The sequence below is a fragment of the Sorex fumeus genome, unplaced genomic scaffold (genome assembly GCF_029834395.1).
Source record: "Sorex fumeus unplaced genomic scaffold, SorFum_2.1 ptg000037l, whole genome shotgun sequence".
Lineage (NCBI taxonomy): Eukaryota > Metazoa > Chordata > Mammalia > Eulipotyphla > Soricidae > Sorex > Sorex fumeus.
The window spans coordinates 27,845,603-27,865,023 of record NW_026606094.1 but is presented as its reverse complement, the minus strand read 5'-3'; the positions used below and the strand labels follow the sequence as shown (position 1 = coordinate 27,865,023).

General features: G+C 38.8%; 1 protein-coding gene across 1 annotated transcript in view; it reads right to left on the bottom strand.

Moving 5' to 3' along the window:
* The window catches only part of RELN (reelin), a 511,483-nt gene that overhangs the window by 447,725 nt on the left and 44,337 nt on the right, over positions 1-19,421 (bottom strand). Inside the window, exon 2 of the mRNA XM_056118569.1 lies at positions 5,272-5,382. Coding sequence (XP_055974544.1) covers positions 5,272-5,382 — 111 coding nt within the window. The remainder of the gene's footprint in view (positions 1-5,271; positions 5,383-19,421) is intronic.

Here is a 19,421-nt window from a genome sequence, read left to right as displayed (position 1 = left end):
TCGATAGGATATCACTAACATGTTAAAGTTTGGGTGATGTGAGCTTTGGTATATATATCTGAAAATATGGATATATGCATATATATATATTTCCTTCTCTGATTTGTTGCCTACCATCTGAACCCCATTCAATACAGTGTGGTAATTATGGAGAATGGTTAGGGAGTGTCTTTTTTTTTTTTGTAGGAGTACTGCTATTTATTCAGCCACTGATTAGCTGATTGAATTGTGCATGAACTCCACCTTACTTTTTTTTTTCTTTTTCCATTTTTTTATAATTTTATTTATTGAATCACCGTGAGAGCAGTTACAAAGCTTTTGGGTCTAAGTCTCAGTCATACAATGAAACATCCGTACCTTCACCAGTGCCCATTCTCCACCACCAAAAATCCCAGTATACCCCGATCCCACACCCTCCCCCTGCCTGTGGGGCAGATGATTTCCACATTACTCTCTCTCTAATTTGATCACATTCACTATTTCGACACCAGACCCACCATTATTTGAGATTTTACCCCAACACTCAGATCTGCTGAAAAGGCAACAATAGACAATTTGTGTTCTATTGCTGGTTATGAATAACATATGATGTCGTGTGGCTGCAGTAGGGCCATGTGGTTTTGAAGTTCTGAAATTTTAACACTTAAATCTGGAGGGATTTCTGCCAAAAACCACTGGGTTTAGAGATCTGCTCCTGAGTCTCTGGGATCATGGCCGTTGAGCAGCTTGATGAGGAGCCAAAGAGGCCATTCGTGGGCGATGACTTGGGGTCTCATTGGGGTGGGGAAGACAGGCCCGGCTCTACCTCCCCCCCCATCCCGTGAGACCCAACAAGTTTCGTCACTGCGGGCCCAAGCCTGACTGTCCAATGGCCTCTGGAGGATGACAGCCACCAAGTCGCCAAGAGGGAGCAGGCGGAGGGACAGAACCCTTTCCTCCCTGGGGTGGCCCGGGTGACAGTAACCTACTGCGGGGTCCGGACACGTTTCTGACAAAAGCCACTGGGTTTCAAGATCTGTTTCTGAGTCTCTGGGATCAAGGCCGTTGACCAGCTTGATGAGGAGCCAGAGAGGCCGTTTATGGGCGATGACTTGGGGGTCTCGTTAGGGTGGGGAGGACAGGCCCGGTTCCACCTCCCCCCCCCCCCATCCCGTGAGACCCAACAAGTTTCATCACTGCGGGCCCAAGCCTGACTGTCCAATGACCTCTGGAGGATGACAGCCACCAAGTCGCCAAGAGGGAGCAGGCGGAGGGACAGCACCCATTCCCCCCTGGGGTGGCCCGGTGACAGTAACCTACTGCGGGGTCCGGACACATTTCTGACAAAAGCTGCTGGGCTTCGAGATTTGTTTCTGAGTCTCTGGGATCAAGGCCGTTGAGCAGCTTGATGAGGAGCCAGAGAGGCCGTTTGTGGGTGATGACTTGGGGTCTCGTTAGGGTGGGGGAGACAGGCCCGGCTCCACCTGCCCCCCCATCCCGTGAAACCCAACAAGTTTCATCACTGCGGGCCCAAGCCTGACTGTCCAATGGCCTCTGGAGGATGACAGCCACCAAGTCGCCAAGAGGGAGCAGGCGGAGGGACAACACCCTTTCCTCCCTGGGGTGGCCAGGCGACAGTAATGTACTGTGGAGTCCAGATGCATTTCTGCCAAACGCCACTGGGTTTTGAGATTTGTTTCGGAGTCTCTGGGATCATGGCCGTTAAGCAGCTTGATGAGGAGCCAGAGAGGCTGTTCGTGGGCGATGACTTGGGGTCTCGTTGGGGTGGGGAGGACAAGCCCGGCTCCACCCTGATCCCGTGAGGCCCTGTGTGTCTCGTCACTGGGGGCCCAAATGTGACTATCCAGTGGCCTCAGACGGATGGCGGCCACTGGGCCGCCAGGGGGAGTAGGCCAAGGCACGAAACCTATTCCCACCTGGGTTGGCCCAGCACCGGTAGCCTACTGCAGAGACCAGACGCATTTCTACCTAAAGCCACTGGGTTCTGAGATTCGTTTCTGAGTCTCTGGGATCATGTCCATTAAGCAGTTCAATCAGGAACAAAAGAGGCCTTGCCTCCTATTATATAGCTGAGCCGGAGGTGGTTTGTGTGTGTGTTTCCCACATACCTAACTTTTGGCCGTTTACTTTCTTGGTAAACTTTGCCCCAAGTTTTTGGGGTCTGGCCAAAGGCACAGCAGCAATTTTGGGGTATCTGGAAGTCTGAAGGCGCCATGAGGCTGCTGATGCACTCGCCTCACAGGTACAGATTGACCTGCTGGCGGCACCATACCCCCCTAGGGAGTGTCTTATGATGTGTTCCCTGGTTCAGGAATATGTTTACTCACATGTGAGGCTTGGCCCAAGCATGTGTGGAACGGCCAGGAGTGTGGTGGTTGTTGGGTTGCGGAGGTTTTCAGCTGCCAGAGCAGGGTCCCTGGGGGCAGGGAGGGCTCTCACCTGCACCCTCTCTGGGGCACCCATGTGAAACAGCCTGGCGCGGAGTTTGGTGGCATGGCTCTGGGGGCCTCATGTTGCTCCCTTCCGAGAGAAGTAACTGTGTGATGCCTGAGAATCTTTAAAAGTTTCCATTAAAAAATTACTAATGTCCAAGCTCTGCTGACAGGTATCTTTATTTAATTGGACTATGGTGCAATTCAGTTCATCTTGCCCGAAATACCACCAACAACACTGTTTATCTATAATTGAATTTATTTTGTTTATTGGCTTTTGGGTCATACCTGAAGATTCTCAGAGATCTGCACTCAGGGTCACTCCTAGAGGTGCTCATGGGACCATATGAGCAGCCAGGAATTGAACCCAGGAAGGCTGCATGCAAGGCAAGCACTCTATCCTCTGTACTAACAATAGGTCACTACAATTCAAATTTTACTGGATAACTTATAAATTTTTATTTTTAAATCTGGCAACTCTATCTATATAACCTATAAGTAGCTTGTCATCTATTTATATATGTATATTTTACATATTGGGCTGGAGCGATAGCACAGCAGTAGGGCATTTGCCTTGCAGGAGGCCGGCCCGGCCGACCTGAGTTCAATTCCTCCGCCCCTCTCGGAGAGCCCGGCAAGCTACTGAGAGTATCTCACCCGCATGGCAAAGCCTGGCAAGCTACCTGTGACGTATTCAATATGCCAAACATAGTAACAACAAGTCTCACAATGGAGACATTACTGGGCCCGCACGAGCAAATTGATGAACAAGAGGACAGTGCTACAGTGCTATTTTACATATTACTATAAGGTAACCATTCACCTATGTGAGCACAAAAATGGAGAAACCATAAATGTGAAATTTTTAGATGGAAGAGGAATTTCTTTTCTTGAAGATTAGACCATAGAAATAGTTACCAAGAAATCATAAAAGCTTACAGCAGTCTTTCAATCACTGGTAAAGTCTCAAAGTAAGCAATTTGATAAACATTAAATGACTCACAGTTCTTCTTTCAGACCTGGGACTGTGACCCTCTTCTAGGCCAGAAAAGTGACAATCAAAACTACTACTTAATCAATGTTCTTCTCTCACATTTATCCATAAATCCATGTGCAGAACTATTGTGGAGCTCATAGAGAAGTAACCCTTCTCTATCAAAAGTAAGTAAAGTAATTCTTTGGATAAATTCCCCAGGGAAAAAATTGTTGAACACACAGACACCTTTGATAATGTAATTCTATCTCTCACCTCAAAGAAAGTCCCACGCAGTTTTCAACTTTTTTTAGGAATTAAAACGCTTTAATTTAAAAATCACGAGTGGATGATAAAGTGTGTAGAAAGTGAAATTTTACAAACTATTTAAAACCTGGAATCGCTGACTGTTCAGAAACTACACAGATGGATCATAGGTGGTGGGCTCTCTCATTGGAAAAGGTGGTTGCAAGATCAAGGAAATACGATAGAGTACAGAGGCTCAGGTCCAGGTGGGAGGGGTATACTACCCAATTCAACTGAGCAGGCCATCATTATTGCTGGCATACCACAATCCATCATGGAGTGTATGAAACAGATCTTCATGGTAATGTTGAAGTCCCCTCCAAAGGGCATGACCATCCAGTATCAGCCTAAGCTATCCAGTTCTCCATTCATCTTTGCAGGTGGTCAGCTGACCAAGCTACACCAGTTAGCAAAGCAATAGTCTCATTTTCCTCACTGACACACGGCAACACCAGATTCAGTGCAGGTTTGGATGCATCTTCTCAAACTACTTCTCATGAACTCACCATTCCAAACGATTTGATTGGCTGCATAATTGGGCATCAAGGCGCCAAAATCAATGAGTTTTCAACTTTTATAGTAAGATCAGTGATTTCAAGTCTTGGGTAAGCTGATATATTAAATTTGCATCTTTGATGCAAGAAAGAAGCTCCACAGCTCAAACTTGGCATGTTCTCTTTTGCAAATCACAGCACCCGAAAGGAGAGAGTGAACAAAAGGATGTGCCCTGCCACAGAGGCAGGGTGGGATCGGGGGATGAGAGGGGTGGGAGGGATGCTGGGATTAGTGGAGAATGGGCACTGGTGGAGGGATGGGTACTCGATCATTGTACAACTGAAACCCAAGCACAAAAATTTGTAAGTCTGCAACTGTACCTCATGGTGTTTCACTAATAAAAAAAAAACTTGGCATGTTTAAAGCATTAGGAGTAAACTAGAGATTTCTGAAAGAGAATCCTATGGAATCAGCTGACTTGACTATCATGCCCTTATGCTTTTGGACTATATTTATGGTTATAATTATAACTATGTTCTCCACATAAGTTACCTAACAGGTTTATGACTTTATAACAAAATCTCCACATAAATATTTTCAATATTTACTGGCACAAGTTTTTGAAGTCTCAGCAAACTCAATAATTTCATAAATATTACTACATTTCACTTTATACAATGTTATTTGTCCAACTTGAGACTTTTCATCAAACTCAGAATTTTAAATTTTTATGCAAACAATTACCAAATGACTGCACAACTTAGAGTATACTCCAAAAACTTAAGTGCAGAACACAAAAAATTAATCAAACTCCACTAGATCAAGTATAATATTGACAGTAGATGAAGAAACAGAAAGATCATTCCATTGAATTCATAGTTGGCTGCACATTTTGCATGATTCATTTCTATTCATTCAATCTTAGGAAACACACACAAAAATCACTTCATATTATTTTTATCTGAAATAATGTCAAATCCCTTCAAAACATGTTTTTCAAAATATAAAACCTATCATAGTATAAATTATCCACAACTACTGATTAATTGTGTCACTATAACTCACCAAATCCAAACGCGTTAGAGCCTCCAATGCTTTGTGAAGCCTGGACACTTGTTGATGTATAGAGTCCTGTCACCAGCAAGCCATCAAAGAAGGTGCTTGTTGAAATTGTCACTGAAACACAGGGGAGGAAAAAGAAAAGAAACTTAATTAGCACAGCCAGAAAAGTGAGATATATTTCTGAAATGTTAGACATTGTCAAAACAATCTTTGTTATGATTAATGAAACTATCCCTACTTAGTATTTTCCTTGTATTAGATACTACATTGACACAAAAAGAAGCTCTTAGGTCTGTAATTGTTGGCCCCAAATTTTAATACATTAGTTAAATCTTCTTTCATACATTTATACCTTAACAACTATGTAAAAAGTTGTTCTGCAAATAACTGAATAGCCCACCACACCATCACCACCTCTTCTAGTAGCAGTCAAAGGCATTGCTGGAATTTTGACACTGTGACAAAACATTTTTTCTTAAGTATTCCAGACTGTAATAACCAATTTGACATCAGTTGAACGCAGATGAGTAAGATGCACTGTATTTCTCAAGCAAAATAAATCCTTCTTCCAGCTGTCTGTTGCAGATTAGTTCTCTTCTTAACATGGAGTCCTGGGTGCTAAAGCAGTCAACTCTAATTGAAACAACCCAGAAGTAAAACCCCATGTTATTCCTGACACTATTATCTTTTTTTGTGCATGTATGTGATGTGGGGATCAAACCTAGGGCCACTAAGAGATGAGGCATTATATCACTGAGCTCCACCCCTGATTTCCCAACACTATTAATCTGCTATGTCAGACTGAGATACTTTTTTCTCTCTGCCCTATTGTATTTCTATTACTAATGGAATACTTATTTTCTGATCTCTAGTGTGGTTACATATGTGAGAAATTATTTTTAAGAACTGAGTTTCCTAGCAAAATAAAATTACAAAGAATACTTGTTAACTCCAAAGAGTCTCTTGACTTCTCATTCGCCATCAGTAAGTTGATGACTCCCAAGTTTCTATCTAAAGTCCAAACATTTATATATCCCTTATATATTCTCCAGAGATGATAGATAGGTAGGTAGGTAGATTGATAGATAGATAGATGATAGATAGATAGATAGATAGATAGATAGATAGATAGATAGATAGATAAGCTGTTGATCAACATCTTACTTGGATGTCCAAGAGACATCCAACATCAACCATAACAAAAACTAAATATCTAACCTTCTCCCAATCATGTCACTCTGCATCCTTCTCCAAGTCTCACCATGAATTAGAGAAATTCTTTTAAAACATATACCCTTGGTACCATAGGGATAGTACAGGAGTTAAAGTACATGCATGCATCCAACATGAGTTTGATGATTCCAAGCACCACTCAGTTCCTTAAGGTACTGTTGGGTGCTCACCTGGAGGTCCCCAAGCATACTGGGTAGACCCAGGGACCCCTCCGCACTGAAAGACCTGAGCAGCTCTCCAGGGGCTTGACAGAATCACATCCCTAGGCTTCTGCACTGAATGCAGAGCCCTGCTGGCTGAGTGGTCAGTGGGGTCTCCAGACCTCTACTTGGGAAGGCCACTCCCCCCCCCCAAGCCCCAAACAAACAAAAACAGATCTACTGGAGAAAGTCATTTCTATTTACATAGGCTGGCAACATGTCATTCCTGTGCTTACAACTTTCCAATATTCTTAAATCAGAGTTAAAACCTTCACAGTGGGGCTGGAGACATAGCACAGCTAGTACAGAAGGTTGGACGTTTGCCACCAGGAAGATTTTGTTTGTTTTTGTTTGCTTTGGGGTCACACCAGGTGACTCTTAGGTGACTCTGCACTCAAGAATTATTCCTGGCTATGGTTAGGGGACTATATTTGATGCTCGAGATGAAACGTGGGTCAGCCACATGCAAGGCAAACACTTTGCAACCTTCAGTCCCGCTGTTCTCACCTCCTACCAGTTCACTTCAGGCACATAGTTTCCTTGTTCATATATGTCTGGGATCTTTTCAAACAAGCTAGACAATGGTTTTGTGAACAGAAATATGGCACAGGAACTTTTCTCTTGTTTATAATCAATCAGCAGAGCGCAAAATAGATTTAATTACCTTTTCACTTAAAGTCAATTCCTGAGAATCTACCATTGACAATAAGAGATAATTGCATTTCAATAAAAGCTTGCTGTATTTACAACTGCAAAGGATTGTCAGTCTCCTGGCCCCCACGATTCCCACCTTTCATAGTAAAGTAAAGGGCTCTATTTTCTTTCCCATAACTATCACCTTCTAGCACATTATATTGACATATTTACTTAAAATATGTTTTGCTTATTATGCTTATTTTTCATTCTTGTACAGAATGTAACCTCCATCAAGGTAAATATTTATGTTTCGTTCAATAATATGTCTTATCTGTCTGGAGCAATCCTGATGTTTGGGTGTCCAATAAGTATTTGTTATTTATTGATGAATAACTCATTCATCCAAAAGTTTAAATATTTATTGAGTATCTATTGATAAATAGCTCATTTGTTCAAAGTGGTACAAAGTGATAGCTTGTTTCGACCTGTTTCCAAAGGAAAAATATGTTGTAAATCCTAATTTAAATATCAGATAAGTTCCACTTTTAAAAGTCACAATGGAGGAAAGACAGAAAAAAGATTGCAATTCATGTATTTAAAATTTTTCCAGAGTGCACTGATGTTTTCCATCAGCACAGAGAGAAAACTAAGAGATGCGTCAAAATGTTTTTGAAAATGCAGACTAACTTAAGCACACATACTTCCTCACATTCTGGATGTTTATACAAATCATGTAAGGAAAAAAATTCCAACAGAAACAAAATGATTCTCTGCTAGAGTTGAGAAATTAAAAGTATTTTGAGAGAAAAACGATACTGCATTTGAAAAAACACTACTCTTTAGACACTGCTGATCAAGCATTCATAACTACCTTTAAATAGATGTAATGCACAATCAGTCCTCATTTTTAAGTAAAAGAAAATGTTACCCAGATTCTCCTGAGATTTGTAACATCCTTTCTAATCATGGGGTTGCCTTTCACTCAAAATCATGGGCTGTTTCTGTGTTTAAAAAAACAAAATGGGGCCAGATCAATAGCACAGTGGGTAAGGCGTTTGCCTTGCAGGAGGCCCTGAACTCAGTCCCTGGCAGAGCCCCGCCAGGAGACGTTACTGGTACCCACTCGAGCAAATTGATGAATAACAGGAGGACAGTGCTACAGTGCTATGATATTCTGTGTTTGATCCTCTGAATCAAATGTTATAGTCCTAAACTTCATCTCAATATTATTAGCCAAATACTCCAACTAAAACTAAGATGAGAGAAAATACTTAGCAAATATTAATACACTTCAAAAAAATTATTAGAAAATGTGAGTAATTACACTGAATCTTGGTGCTTTCACATGTTTATTGTACCAGTCTTTCAAATTTTTATAAAATTCCTGTTAAAAGTTGAGGGAAAGATTAGAAATGCACTAATAATGCATATACTTAGAATGAGCAGTTAATTAAAGCAGTAGGATGCATATTATATATTCTAGTTAAGGAATCAAGCTATACATACATGTCCATATACATGTGTATGTATACATAGCATAAGTATACAAATATGTATGTGGAACCTATGATCAAGAATTGTACTAACACTATAATGAGAGTTCTATTTGCTAGAAAGCAAAATAAAATTTAGAACTAGTTTCTTATTTGGAAATATATATATGTATATGTACATACATATGTATTATCTCACACCTTATCAATACTAGATATTTTATATAAATTAAAATATATCACCACATGGGGCTGGAGCAATACAGGTAGGCCATTTTCCTTGTATGTAGTTGGCCTGGATTCAATCCCCAGAATCCTATATGGTCCCTGAGGCTGCCAGAGGTGATCCCTGAGTACAGAGTCAGGAGCATCACCAGATACGGCCCCCCCAAAACAAAATATTAATAATAGTAATGATATCACTACAGTGAGAAAGAGTAAATCAGTTATTTATTTCAGACAGCAAATATTTATGAAAAATCACCAAATAATAATGTAATAACTTTAGGTAAACAATTACTTTATTCAGCCTGTCATATGATCTACTTCTTTTCATGCTTTCATAAATATTCATTGTAAATTATGCAAAAACACTTTCATAGGGGACTTTTGTTCCCTAAAAAACATATCTTTTATAGTTTTGCCTTAAAATGTTAAGAAAACATGATACTTTTATTATAGAGGAGTAAAAACTATAGGTAGATTGCAAGTAAGAGTTTGATTTTGTCAGTATACAAAGGGAAGAAATAAAGCATGTGATTTATTGCCTATAATCAAGAAGTAAATGTGTCTTGTCAGGTCACAATATTCTTTTATTCAACAAATATCTCTGGCTTCCTATCATCCACAGATTACAATCTTTCATCTTCAATATGGTTTCAAAGGCCTTGAGCTTGTTTCTGTCCCTCTAGTTTAATTTCCCCATTTCAGCTAAAACACCCTGAAAACAGTTAAAGTAGAGAATATTCTTTAAAGGGTGCCCTCCCCTGCACAGATTTCCCATTTCCTTTTGTTAAAATCTTGCCCATTCTTCAGGAGCGTTCCATATGCCATTACTCTCCTGGAAATTTTTTCTGACCTCCTGGGGAAAGGCAACCCTCCCCTCTCAGTGTAACCTCACAACCTTCAGAGGCCACGGGAGATCTGATCACACTTCACCTTTCACAGAGCATGACTCTGAGTTCAGTCAATGTCTGCTGAATTTAACTATACAGAAACATCTGTTACAACAAAACATAAAAATCAAAGAGAGCTGAGAATATAGTGTAGCCAATGCACCTAAAATTGTGAAGTCTCACTTCTTGTCTAGAGAAATAGAAAACCCATATTATTCAAAGGGATGTTTTTTTAAAAATGGTTTATCCTAAGAGGATAAACAAAAAATGAATATAACAGCATTTTATTGTAGCATTCAAAAATAAGAAATGAGAAATGTCTGGGGAGATTTAAATTACCCACAATAATGTTTTTGTATAGTTGTGTTGTATATGAATAGATAGAGACAAATTCTATATACATATCAAACCTTATGCCCATATCTTTATTCTCAGTTACTCTGTTGTTTCCTCAAATTAAATTACAAAAGGAGCAGGAGAAGGAGGAGGAGGAAGAGGAGGAGAAGAGGAGAAAGAGAAGAAGAGGAAGAGGAGGAAGAGGAAGGAGAAGGAGGAGGAGGAGGAGGAGGAGGAGGAGGAGGAGGAGGAGGAGAAGAAGAAGAAGAAGAAGAAGAAGAAGAAGAAGAAGAAGAAGAAGAAGAAGAAGAAGAAGAAGAAGAAGAAAGAAAGAAAGAAAGAAAGAAAGAAAGAAAGAAAGAAAGAAAGAAGAGCTCAAAAGGCTGAGGAGGTTGTATATATCTTTCTCACATCTGTGTTAAATTGGCAATGAGCTTAGCACTGCAAGTCTATGAATATGGATTGCTGGGTTGTGACAGCAGAATGAAAACATGATGTAGCGACACAATTCATTTCTTATCAGTGGCTCAAAGAATACTGCTGTCTTGAAATGACTAATTACAGAGCCAGTCATTATCTATCATAGCTTCTATTAACTCTTCCCAACAAGACCCTAATACCATTCTTGCAGAAAATCACTGGAAGATGAAAGTCTGAAAGGAAATAAATTTAGACATTTAATGCTGTTTGCATTTCATCCTAAAGCTCCTGGCCTATAAACGCTCCATGTTCCATTAAATTTTGATCACTTCAAGCATATTCCATTACTACTTTATACAAAAAGTCTTTAATATGTGCAGCAAAGAAACATAAAATATTTGAAATGATGTTTCCATCTTTTCCAAGAAGACAAACATCAGAGGACAGAAAATGGCAAAAATGCTGAAATTAATAGTGAGCACCTACGGATTGCAGAGTTCCATTTCTTATTTTTATGTATTTTAAGGAAACAGCAGTAAAACTATTATCGTCACTTCTTCTAAAAGTTGCACATTTTGCCTTCTGAGCAGAAACTTATTTGCCTTTTAAATACTGAACAGATTAAATAGCCTAGGGAATAAACACATTACTCTGAAAATGAAATAAACTGAGTTTATTTGATGCGAAATTTCATCAACATGATATGTTCAACTCCTAATTCTTCTTTAAAGTGCTACCAAACAGACCATATAAAAGTACATTAGAATTTACATTAAACCCTGTAATAACAAGATCCCTGAACTATTTATCATTACATATATTAATTCCCATTATATCAAGGCTTTATTCGTTTTTCAAATATTAAACAGCAATGTTGCCAAATCAACAACAGCACGGGAGTGGGGGTTGCGGGGGGAATCTCAGTAATGGTAAGAATAATGGCCAGAGGCTACACATCTACAAAAAAAGAAGGTGTGAATCCACAGTAGGGAGTTGCACAGGAGTTCTTAAATAATTAGACCAGTAACAAATGGATTTCAGTCTGCCTTCTGTGAGGGAGAGAGATCAGCCAGGTTTTACCTATGAATTCTAACAATGACCCCAAAGGGGCCGGATGAGGAAGATCATGGCTGCCTACCTAGTGCAGCCTGAAAAACCCCTAGTGAAACACTTCTAAATGAACACTATCAGCCCTTTCTGCTTCCCTAAGTCATTATTAAACAGCTCATCCCGATCACCCTGAAGAGTTATTTACCCACAGATTTCATAGATACCTCCATAATAAGGATAACAGCAATAATAACTAAACAATATTTAAGCATCAAATGTCAGGTACTGTTTTATGTCTCTTGCAGGAATTAACTTATTTAATCCTCTCAAAACTCCTGTGAAATAAGTACTACAATGAGACACATTTTACCCATGAGAAAGCTGAAACAAAGAGGGTGTGGATTAAGTGCCGAAAGTTAAGTGGCATGTAAAAGACACAAGACAGACTGCATTAAACATAGCCCCCCCCGCCCCAAGGCCTGAGCAGGTGGCAGGGCTTTGACCTTCTCCTGGAAGGCTCCTAGACCTTGGCACTCCCAATTTTGAACTCTGAGGTGTAGTATCCTGGGAATATGCTGGCGGGCTGCTCTGCAGAATGCATTTAACCTGGTGTAGGCAGCACCAATCATTGTCACAGACCTTTATTATTGTTATTATTACTTCTCTTTTTCATTTTATATGGATTTGTACTTTTCCCTGGGGAACAGAGAAGGCAGAAAGAATGGCCCCTGGGGAGGACTAAACGCAGTGTGATGGAGAAGTAAGCCGAACATCAAAATAATAAGGTCAAAGAGTCCTGGGTCCGCCCACCTCTGAAAGAGGGGAAGAATACCCAGCACAATTCATAACAGCTTTGTCTCCACCTGAGAGGAGAAAAGGAAGGCAACATTCAGGAATTGTGATGGGTATAGGAGACCCATCATATGCAAAACTTAAAGATACATTAAGGCATTTTCTAGGGTAAAGATGTTCTTGCTAGCTGGAAGAGGGATTCAGCATCTCTGTGGAAGCCTATTATTTTATGTTTATTACAGAGATTTAGAGGAACAATGCCTGGTCTCTATGTCTTATCTTCTGGCACTTGTGGTAATAAATGACCAACCACCACGATTTCTCTCTCCTTTACATTCTTCTTAGGAGATTAAAGCATGCAGTCAAATATGTGTGAATTTATTCATTTTAAAACTAAGTGCTTTGGAAGTAAGTTTAAATTATGGTGTTCAGTGAATATAAAGCAAATCTCTATTTTTCCATCTTTCCAAATTCCTTTCTCTCTCTCTCTCTCTCTCTCTTTCTCTCTGTCTCTCTCTTTCTCTCTCTCTCTCTCTCTGCATTTCCCAAAAGACCAACTTTGGGGTCAAATTTGATATCTTATTCAGATGAAATCCCTTCCCAAGACTTGTATATCTATGTCAAAATAAACCCTTAGAAAGAGCTCTGAACATTGTTTTCAATCCAATGGCTTTCAACCCCCTTCTGAGAGTCCATTATATGCTAAACAAAATTCTTTAAATGGATGACCCTGAATACTAAGCACATGTGTATACATAAAATTTTACTATACTATATCCCTATTCTCGTCCCAATTAGTTAAAGCAATAATGGTATTTGATTTACTTTTGTCTGTGATGTTTAAAAATTTCTACAATAATAAAATTGTTTAATTTCTAGAACAAAAATATCTATCTTTTAACGAAAGATGCTATTATTACTTTTTAGAAAAATTATAGCCAAAAGTTACTAGTATTTGTCATTAATCTCTGACCATATTTTTCATGTGTTACTTTTATATGAAGCTAGATGGTACTCATACATGAAAATTTCATATTGTTGGTCCTGCACTCAATAAATTATTAAAGTAAGATGAACAGAACTATGGCTTCAGGTTTTCAGCAATTTTTTCCTTTTGTTCTCTATTTTTAAAAGAAAATACACCTTGTCCATAAATTATCACAAATTAAAAAAATTTAAGCAAAGATTTGCCTTAAAAAGAAAGTACATGGGCAATTTATTATTCTCAGGCTTCTAAAAGAAGCTCTAAATATTTTTTCTTTTGATGCATGGATGTTATAAATGCATGATCTAATAAACCTTTAGACACTGATAAAATTAAGCCCAGCAAATCCCATAAGCATATAACTAGGGAATAAATACAGGCATAATTTTTCCAACATATTTAAGAGTTTAAAACATTTATGCAACCAAAATTATCTTTGTTTTTATTATTTCTTTTTAATTTTTTTCCTCTCAAACCAGGAGTGATCCACAGCCCCCAAATTCCTCCATAATATGGCTTTGACCTGGGATAACTACAGTAAAATTTGAACTCAAGTAGTCAATCACAAGATGACTCTTAAAAGTGCACTCAAGTCATTCAAAACATAAATGCATGCTATTCTGTCTTGTTCTACAGATTAATAAACATTATTATAAATTTTACAACAATTTTTAATGTTTGCCAGAACTGAATACTTGTTCAAGAACATGTCAATAATTTGGGGGATTCTTATGCGTCTATAAGGTATTTCTATATGCTATGTGCCAGCAATATACTATATATCTGTTATATTTGAACTAATTCAACATAAAAAATAATAAACTAAATGTTAATAATCAAAATATTTTCTTTGATTTGCTTTTTGGGTAACACCCAGTGTTGTACAGGGGTTACTCCTGGCTGATGCACTCAGGAATTACTCCTGGCAGTGCTCGGGGGGACCATACGGGATGCTGGGAATCGAACCCGGGTCAGCCGTGTGCAAGGCAAACGCCCTACCCATTATGCTATCACTCCAGCCCAATCAAAAAAATTTCTAACAAAATAAACAGAACATGAAATATAAAAATGTATTTTTAAAAGGGAATTTCATAGTATTCTTTCCTAATTCTGTATGTCCTTCCAAACACATTTATCTAATTATGAATGACTGTACTAAAATAAAAATATTTATATCAATACATACTAATCTATTATGAATATGGTAACCTAAATTAAGACAAACACAAAATTTCATTTTCTTTATGATAGATCCAAAGTTTTTGGGTGTATCATGCTTAAGTCATTGATTCATATCTACAAAGAACTACTACTTGATACTGATGCTGTAACAGTCAAATAATCATCTGCATACGTACAAGAATATTTTGAATAATTTTTCTGGCTACTTTTAAGAAGACTCCTTCAAACTACAAGTTATAAAACCCAAAATGTTAACAATGAAATTCACAAAATGATGTGTAAATGATGTGACAGAGAAATTTTCCTATATAGGTATATCAAGTTGCTCTTCTAATGAACTACAACAAAATTCTTTTCTAAAATTTAAAAATTAGAATAACCCCACACAAAAAATATAACAAACGACATTTATAATGATAGATGTCATCTGATACTTACTTAATGAATTATAAGAGAATATAAATAACAGCAAATTTTATTATATCAAAGTGTAACTATAATGTTTCCCTACATACAAAATAGAAAACTCCATACTATATACTTCACAACATAGCATTTAGTACAATGACTCCTAAAATCTTTCTGAAAATGACAAAACCTTCTAGAGTTTAATATAAATCACATTTCTGGCACAACCATGAGTCAAGATTTTACAAGGATAAAGAAAAACTCCAGGTGTGAATAATTATCAGGAAAGTATTGAGGCATAGGAATATAAGAAAAAGTTAAATGATTCGTTATGTAAAAAATGTTTAAATGAAAGGAAATGCAAAGAACTAAATATGCTCTGCACCTGTAGTCTTACTTATTTTCAAGTATAGATTTTCTGGGCAAATTTTAATCTGGCCTTAGCATATACTAGTTTCAATTTCTGATTTTTTGGCTGTTGTTGAGAAAATGATTCTAAATTATTAAATTGAAAACTTGTCATAAAAAGAGATGGATGAAAGACAAACTTGAATATAGATAAGATTTTTATACACTTACACATCCTTTTGGCATACATTTGCATACAGAAATGGTTATTTAAGATAAAACTACAGGGCTAAAGAGATAGTAAGTGGCTTAAGGCACCTGTATGTTGCTGATCCTGGTTCAATCCCGGCACCACATATGGTCTCCTGGGTACCACCAAGAGGAATCCCTGAGCCCAGAGCCAAAAGAAAATCTGAGTACCACCAGGCATTGCAAAATAAATAAATAAATAAATCAAATCCCAAGGTTTTATACTTAAAATATCATTTATAATACCAATTCAACATATAAAGATTCATAGCCTACAAGCAGTAACTGGAAAAACAAAATCATTATTAGTCAAATAAAGAGTATTCAGTAGAACTATTTATCAAACTAAATGCTCCTAGGAAATATATTACTTTTTAAACTTAAATGTCCAATCACCCAAGGCAAGGCACTTGTTAAAATTCAGATTCCAGAGACCAAGAATATGGTAGTGTGCATGCTTTACACCTATTTCAGACCCAGTTTTCATCCCCAGTACCACATGGACCCCCAGACACCCCTGGATGCAGCCTTGGAGGCCCATGAACATCACCTGGGAGGGTCCTGCTCTGTAGGGTTCAAGCAGCACCACATCTTTGGACCCTCGCATTGAACCCCTGGCCCACTGGTCAAGAATCACTGGGAAGAGCCCCTAGAGAATTCCTAAGCACCACTGGAGAGACTACCCAAAAGTCCGATTAAACTAGGTCAAAGGACAGGGGTGTGTTCCTGGCAGGCAGAGTTCCATGTTTACTCCCTTCGTCCACCTAGCTTTCTGAGCACCACTGGCAGTGAAAGTCAGGTTCCCCAAACACCCTCCTATTCCTGACAGCTCTGGAATAAGACTCAGATAGACTGAGATAAAGCCCAGGAATTCAATTACGGTGTAGATGATACTAGAATATATCAATTATAATGATATGAGAAGCTCCAGATTAAGACCTCTTGGAAAAGAATTTCCAGTGAAGGCTAGCCACAAAGACCAAAACTATAATTCAACTGAAATGGTAGGATCTCACTACAAAAGATTTCCACTACAATAAAAAGTCATTTTACATTTTTTTAACACTACAGTTGCATCCTAAAGCAAATGATGTTTAACAAGATGAGGATGTAATATACGCCTGTTCTAAATTTTCTCTTGACAGATGAGAACAGAAATGAACCCAGAATGAGGAACAGTGCCAAGGTTGCAAGATGTTCAAGGAAACCTAAAGAGCAATGGCAAGCAGACCAGTGCATCATAACCTGTGAATAAACAATGAAGAACAAAAGAAGTTCCCTGAATATGGCAGGGAACTTGAATATACCTTTCAAGAACATACAACTGATTGCTATTAAAAGTTTGATAGTTGGGGCCAGAGCAATAGTACAGCAGGTAGGGTTTTACTTTTCCTTGCACGTAGCTAACCCAGGTTCAATCCCCAGCTTCCCATATGGTGCCCCAAGGACCATCAGGAGTAATTCCTGAATGCAGAGTCAGGAGTAACCCCTGAGCACCGCTGGGTATGACCCAAAAAGCCAAAAATAAAAATTCAATAGCAAAAAAGTTGGAGGTGAGGGGCCAGAAAGGTAATACAGTGGGTTAGGCACTTGCCTTGCATGCATGCAGTCAGCTCCTCGCTCAATCCCCAGCAACTCCAGAAGTGACTTCTGAGCTCAGAGCCAGAAGTAAATGCTGAACAGAGTCAGATGTGGTTCCCAAGAAAACAATAAAAAGAGAGAGGAGGGGATGGAGTGATAGTGCAGCAGGAAGGGAGCTTGCCATGCATGTGGCTGACCTGCGTTTGATCCCAATATAGTCTCCCAATATAGTCTCCCAACATAGCACCCAATATAGTCTCCCAACCACTGCTAGGAATGACCCCTGAGCACTGTGGGGTGTAGTCCAAATGAGGTACAGAAGCACAGTGAAGTTAGTATCTCTTATTTTCTGGATGTTATCATTATCATGTACCTCACCTTTTTCTAATTGCTATTGAGTTATTCGAATTTCTAGAACAACCATCTCAAGTCAAATGGTTGCTGGAAACTTTCTCATGAGAAGCAGTCACAATACTCCTGTCCTCCATGAAATAAGTGAAACTGTGGCACAGAGATCAGAGGAACACACTTCTCAGTGTGATGGCTGGTGAGCTGAGCTACCTTTCGGCACCTCACAGTCATCTCACTGCATCTTCATCTACCATGAGCTTTGTTCCTCTCATAAGGTTAATTTTTCATTTGTAATAACCTTCTTACTGAAGAAGTTGAACACAAGATTTGGATATCTTAATTTTAACTACCATTATTCAACTTCATACAATTGATTCTTATTATTTCTGGTAGCTCAAAGAATCTACATCAAAGAATGATTAGTGAATCCTGAACCAGGGCTTACAGAGGACATATAGCATTAAATTCCTCCAAGTTCCAGCTACAACACTTTCATTAGCTCAGTAGATTAACCTTGTTTTATGTACCTTCCTGTTTAAAGACAACCTGATCTAGGGCTGGAGCAATAGTATAAGAAGGCTTCTTGCTTTGTATGCGGCTGACCTGGTTCTATCCCAAGCACCCCACATGGTCCCCAGAGCCCTTCCAGGAGTGATCCCTGAGCACACGGCTAGGAAAAAGCCCTTAGCATATCCAGTCAGGCCCAAAAACAAACCAAAAAAAAAGACAACCTAATATATTTTGTTGATTCATTAGCATTTAATGCTAATGACAAGCACAACTTGTGCTTGAACGAAGTTGATCTAGCATGTATATTTTCTAAATTAAAAAAAAGCAACGACAGCTTTCAGCACTTTACCATTGCCATTTAGAGACCATTTTTAATAGCAAGAGCCACCAAAAGAGCAGAGATGCAAAAGACATTCAGGAGACTGAAAAAGACACTGGCTCATAGAAAGTTGAAATAAGAAGCAGAGCTTCAGTCTCAGCTGGGGAAACACATGTCTGGCAAATCAATTTTTCCTTTTTTTTCCAATAAGCACACACAAAAACATATTTAGGCACTGCAGGGTTACAAGTTAATGTTTGTAATTATTCCATCTTGGCTTCTTGAGTTTCTACTGTGGAAACGTTTCTACGATAAAAGGAAAATCTCACTATACAGAGCCCCAACTTAGCTATGAATCACAAATCTACTGCCTGTTTGCTACGTGGCTGTAGCATTTCAAGCCCTGTGCCACATAGAGTTTGCTCAATACGTTTCCAAATATTTTTTCCCCACAACTTTTTCTGATTTATCATTGGTGTGCAATACTATGACATTTCAGGGGTTTAATTTCACAGTGTATAATAATCACCATCTCACCATAAAAACTGCAGTGCCATCCACCCAACCCCCCAAAAAAATCACAAAATGAAAAATCTTCCAGTCATTCCTTCTACTGTTCCCTGTTTCCTTTCCTTCTGCTACTCACCAGGGTTTTCACAAAAGCTAGGAGTCTGTCTTAGGTTTTGATAGGTTTTTTTTTTTTTGCCTTGGTTATTCATATGCATGTAGGCATAAAACCCGTCTTTGTCTTTAACCTCCTTACTTATTTCACATGGCATCTTCACCTCAAGTCTCATCCATTTTTGTCCCTGAAGGTATGATTCCATCTTTTGTAATAAGAGCAGTTTTCTGCGGAGCAGATATGTCATAACTTATTTAGTCAGTCAACTTCTAATGGGCATTGAGAGTGACTTCATGTTCTAGCTGTTGTGAGCAATGCTTTTA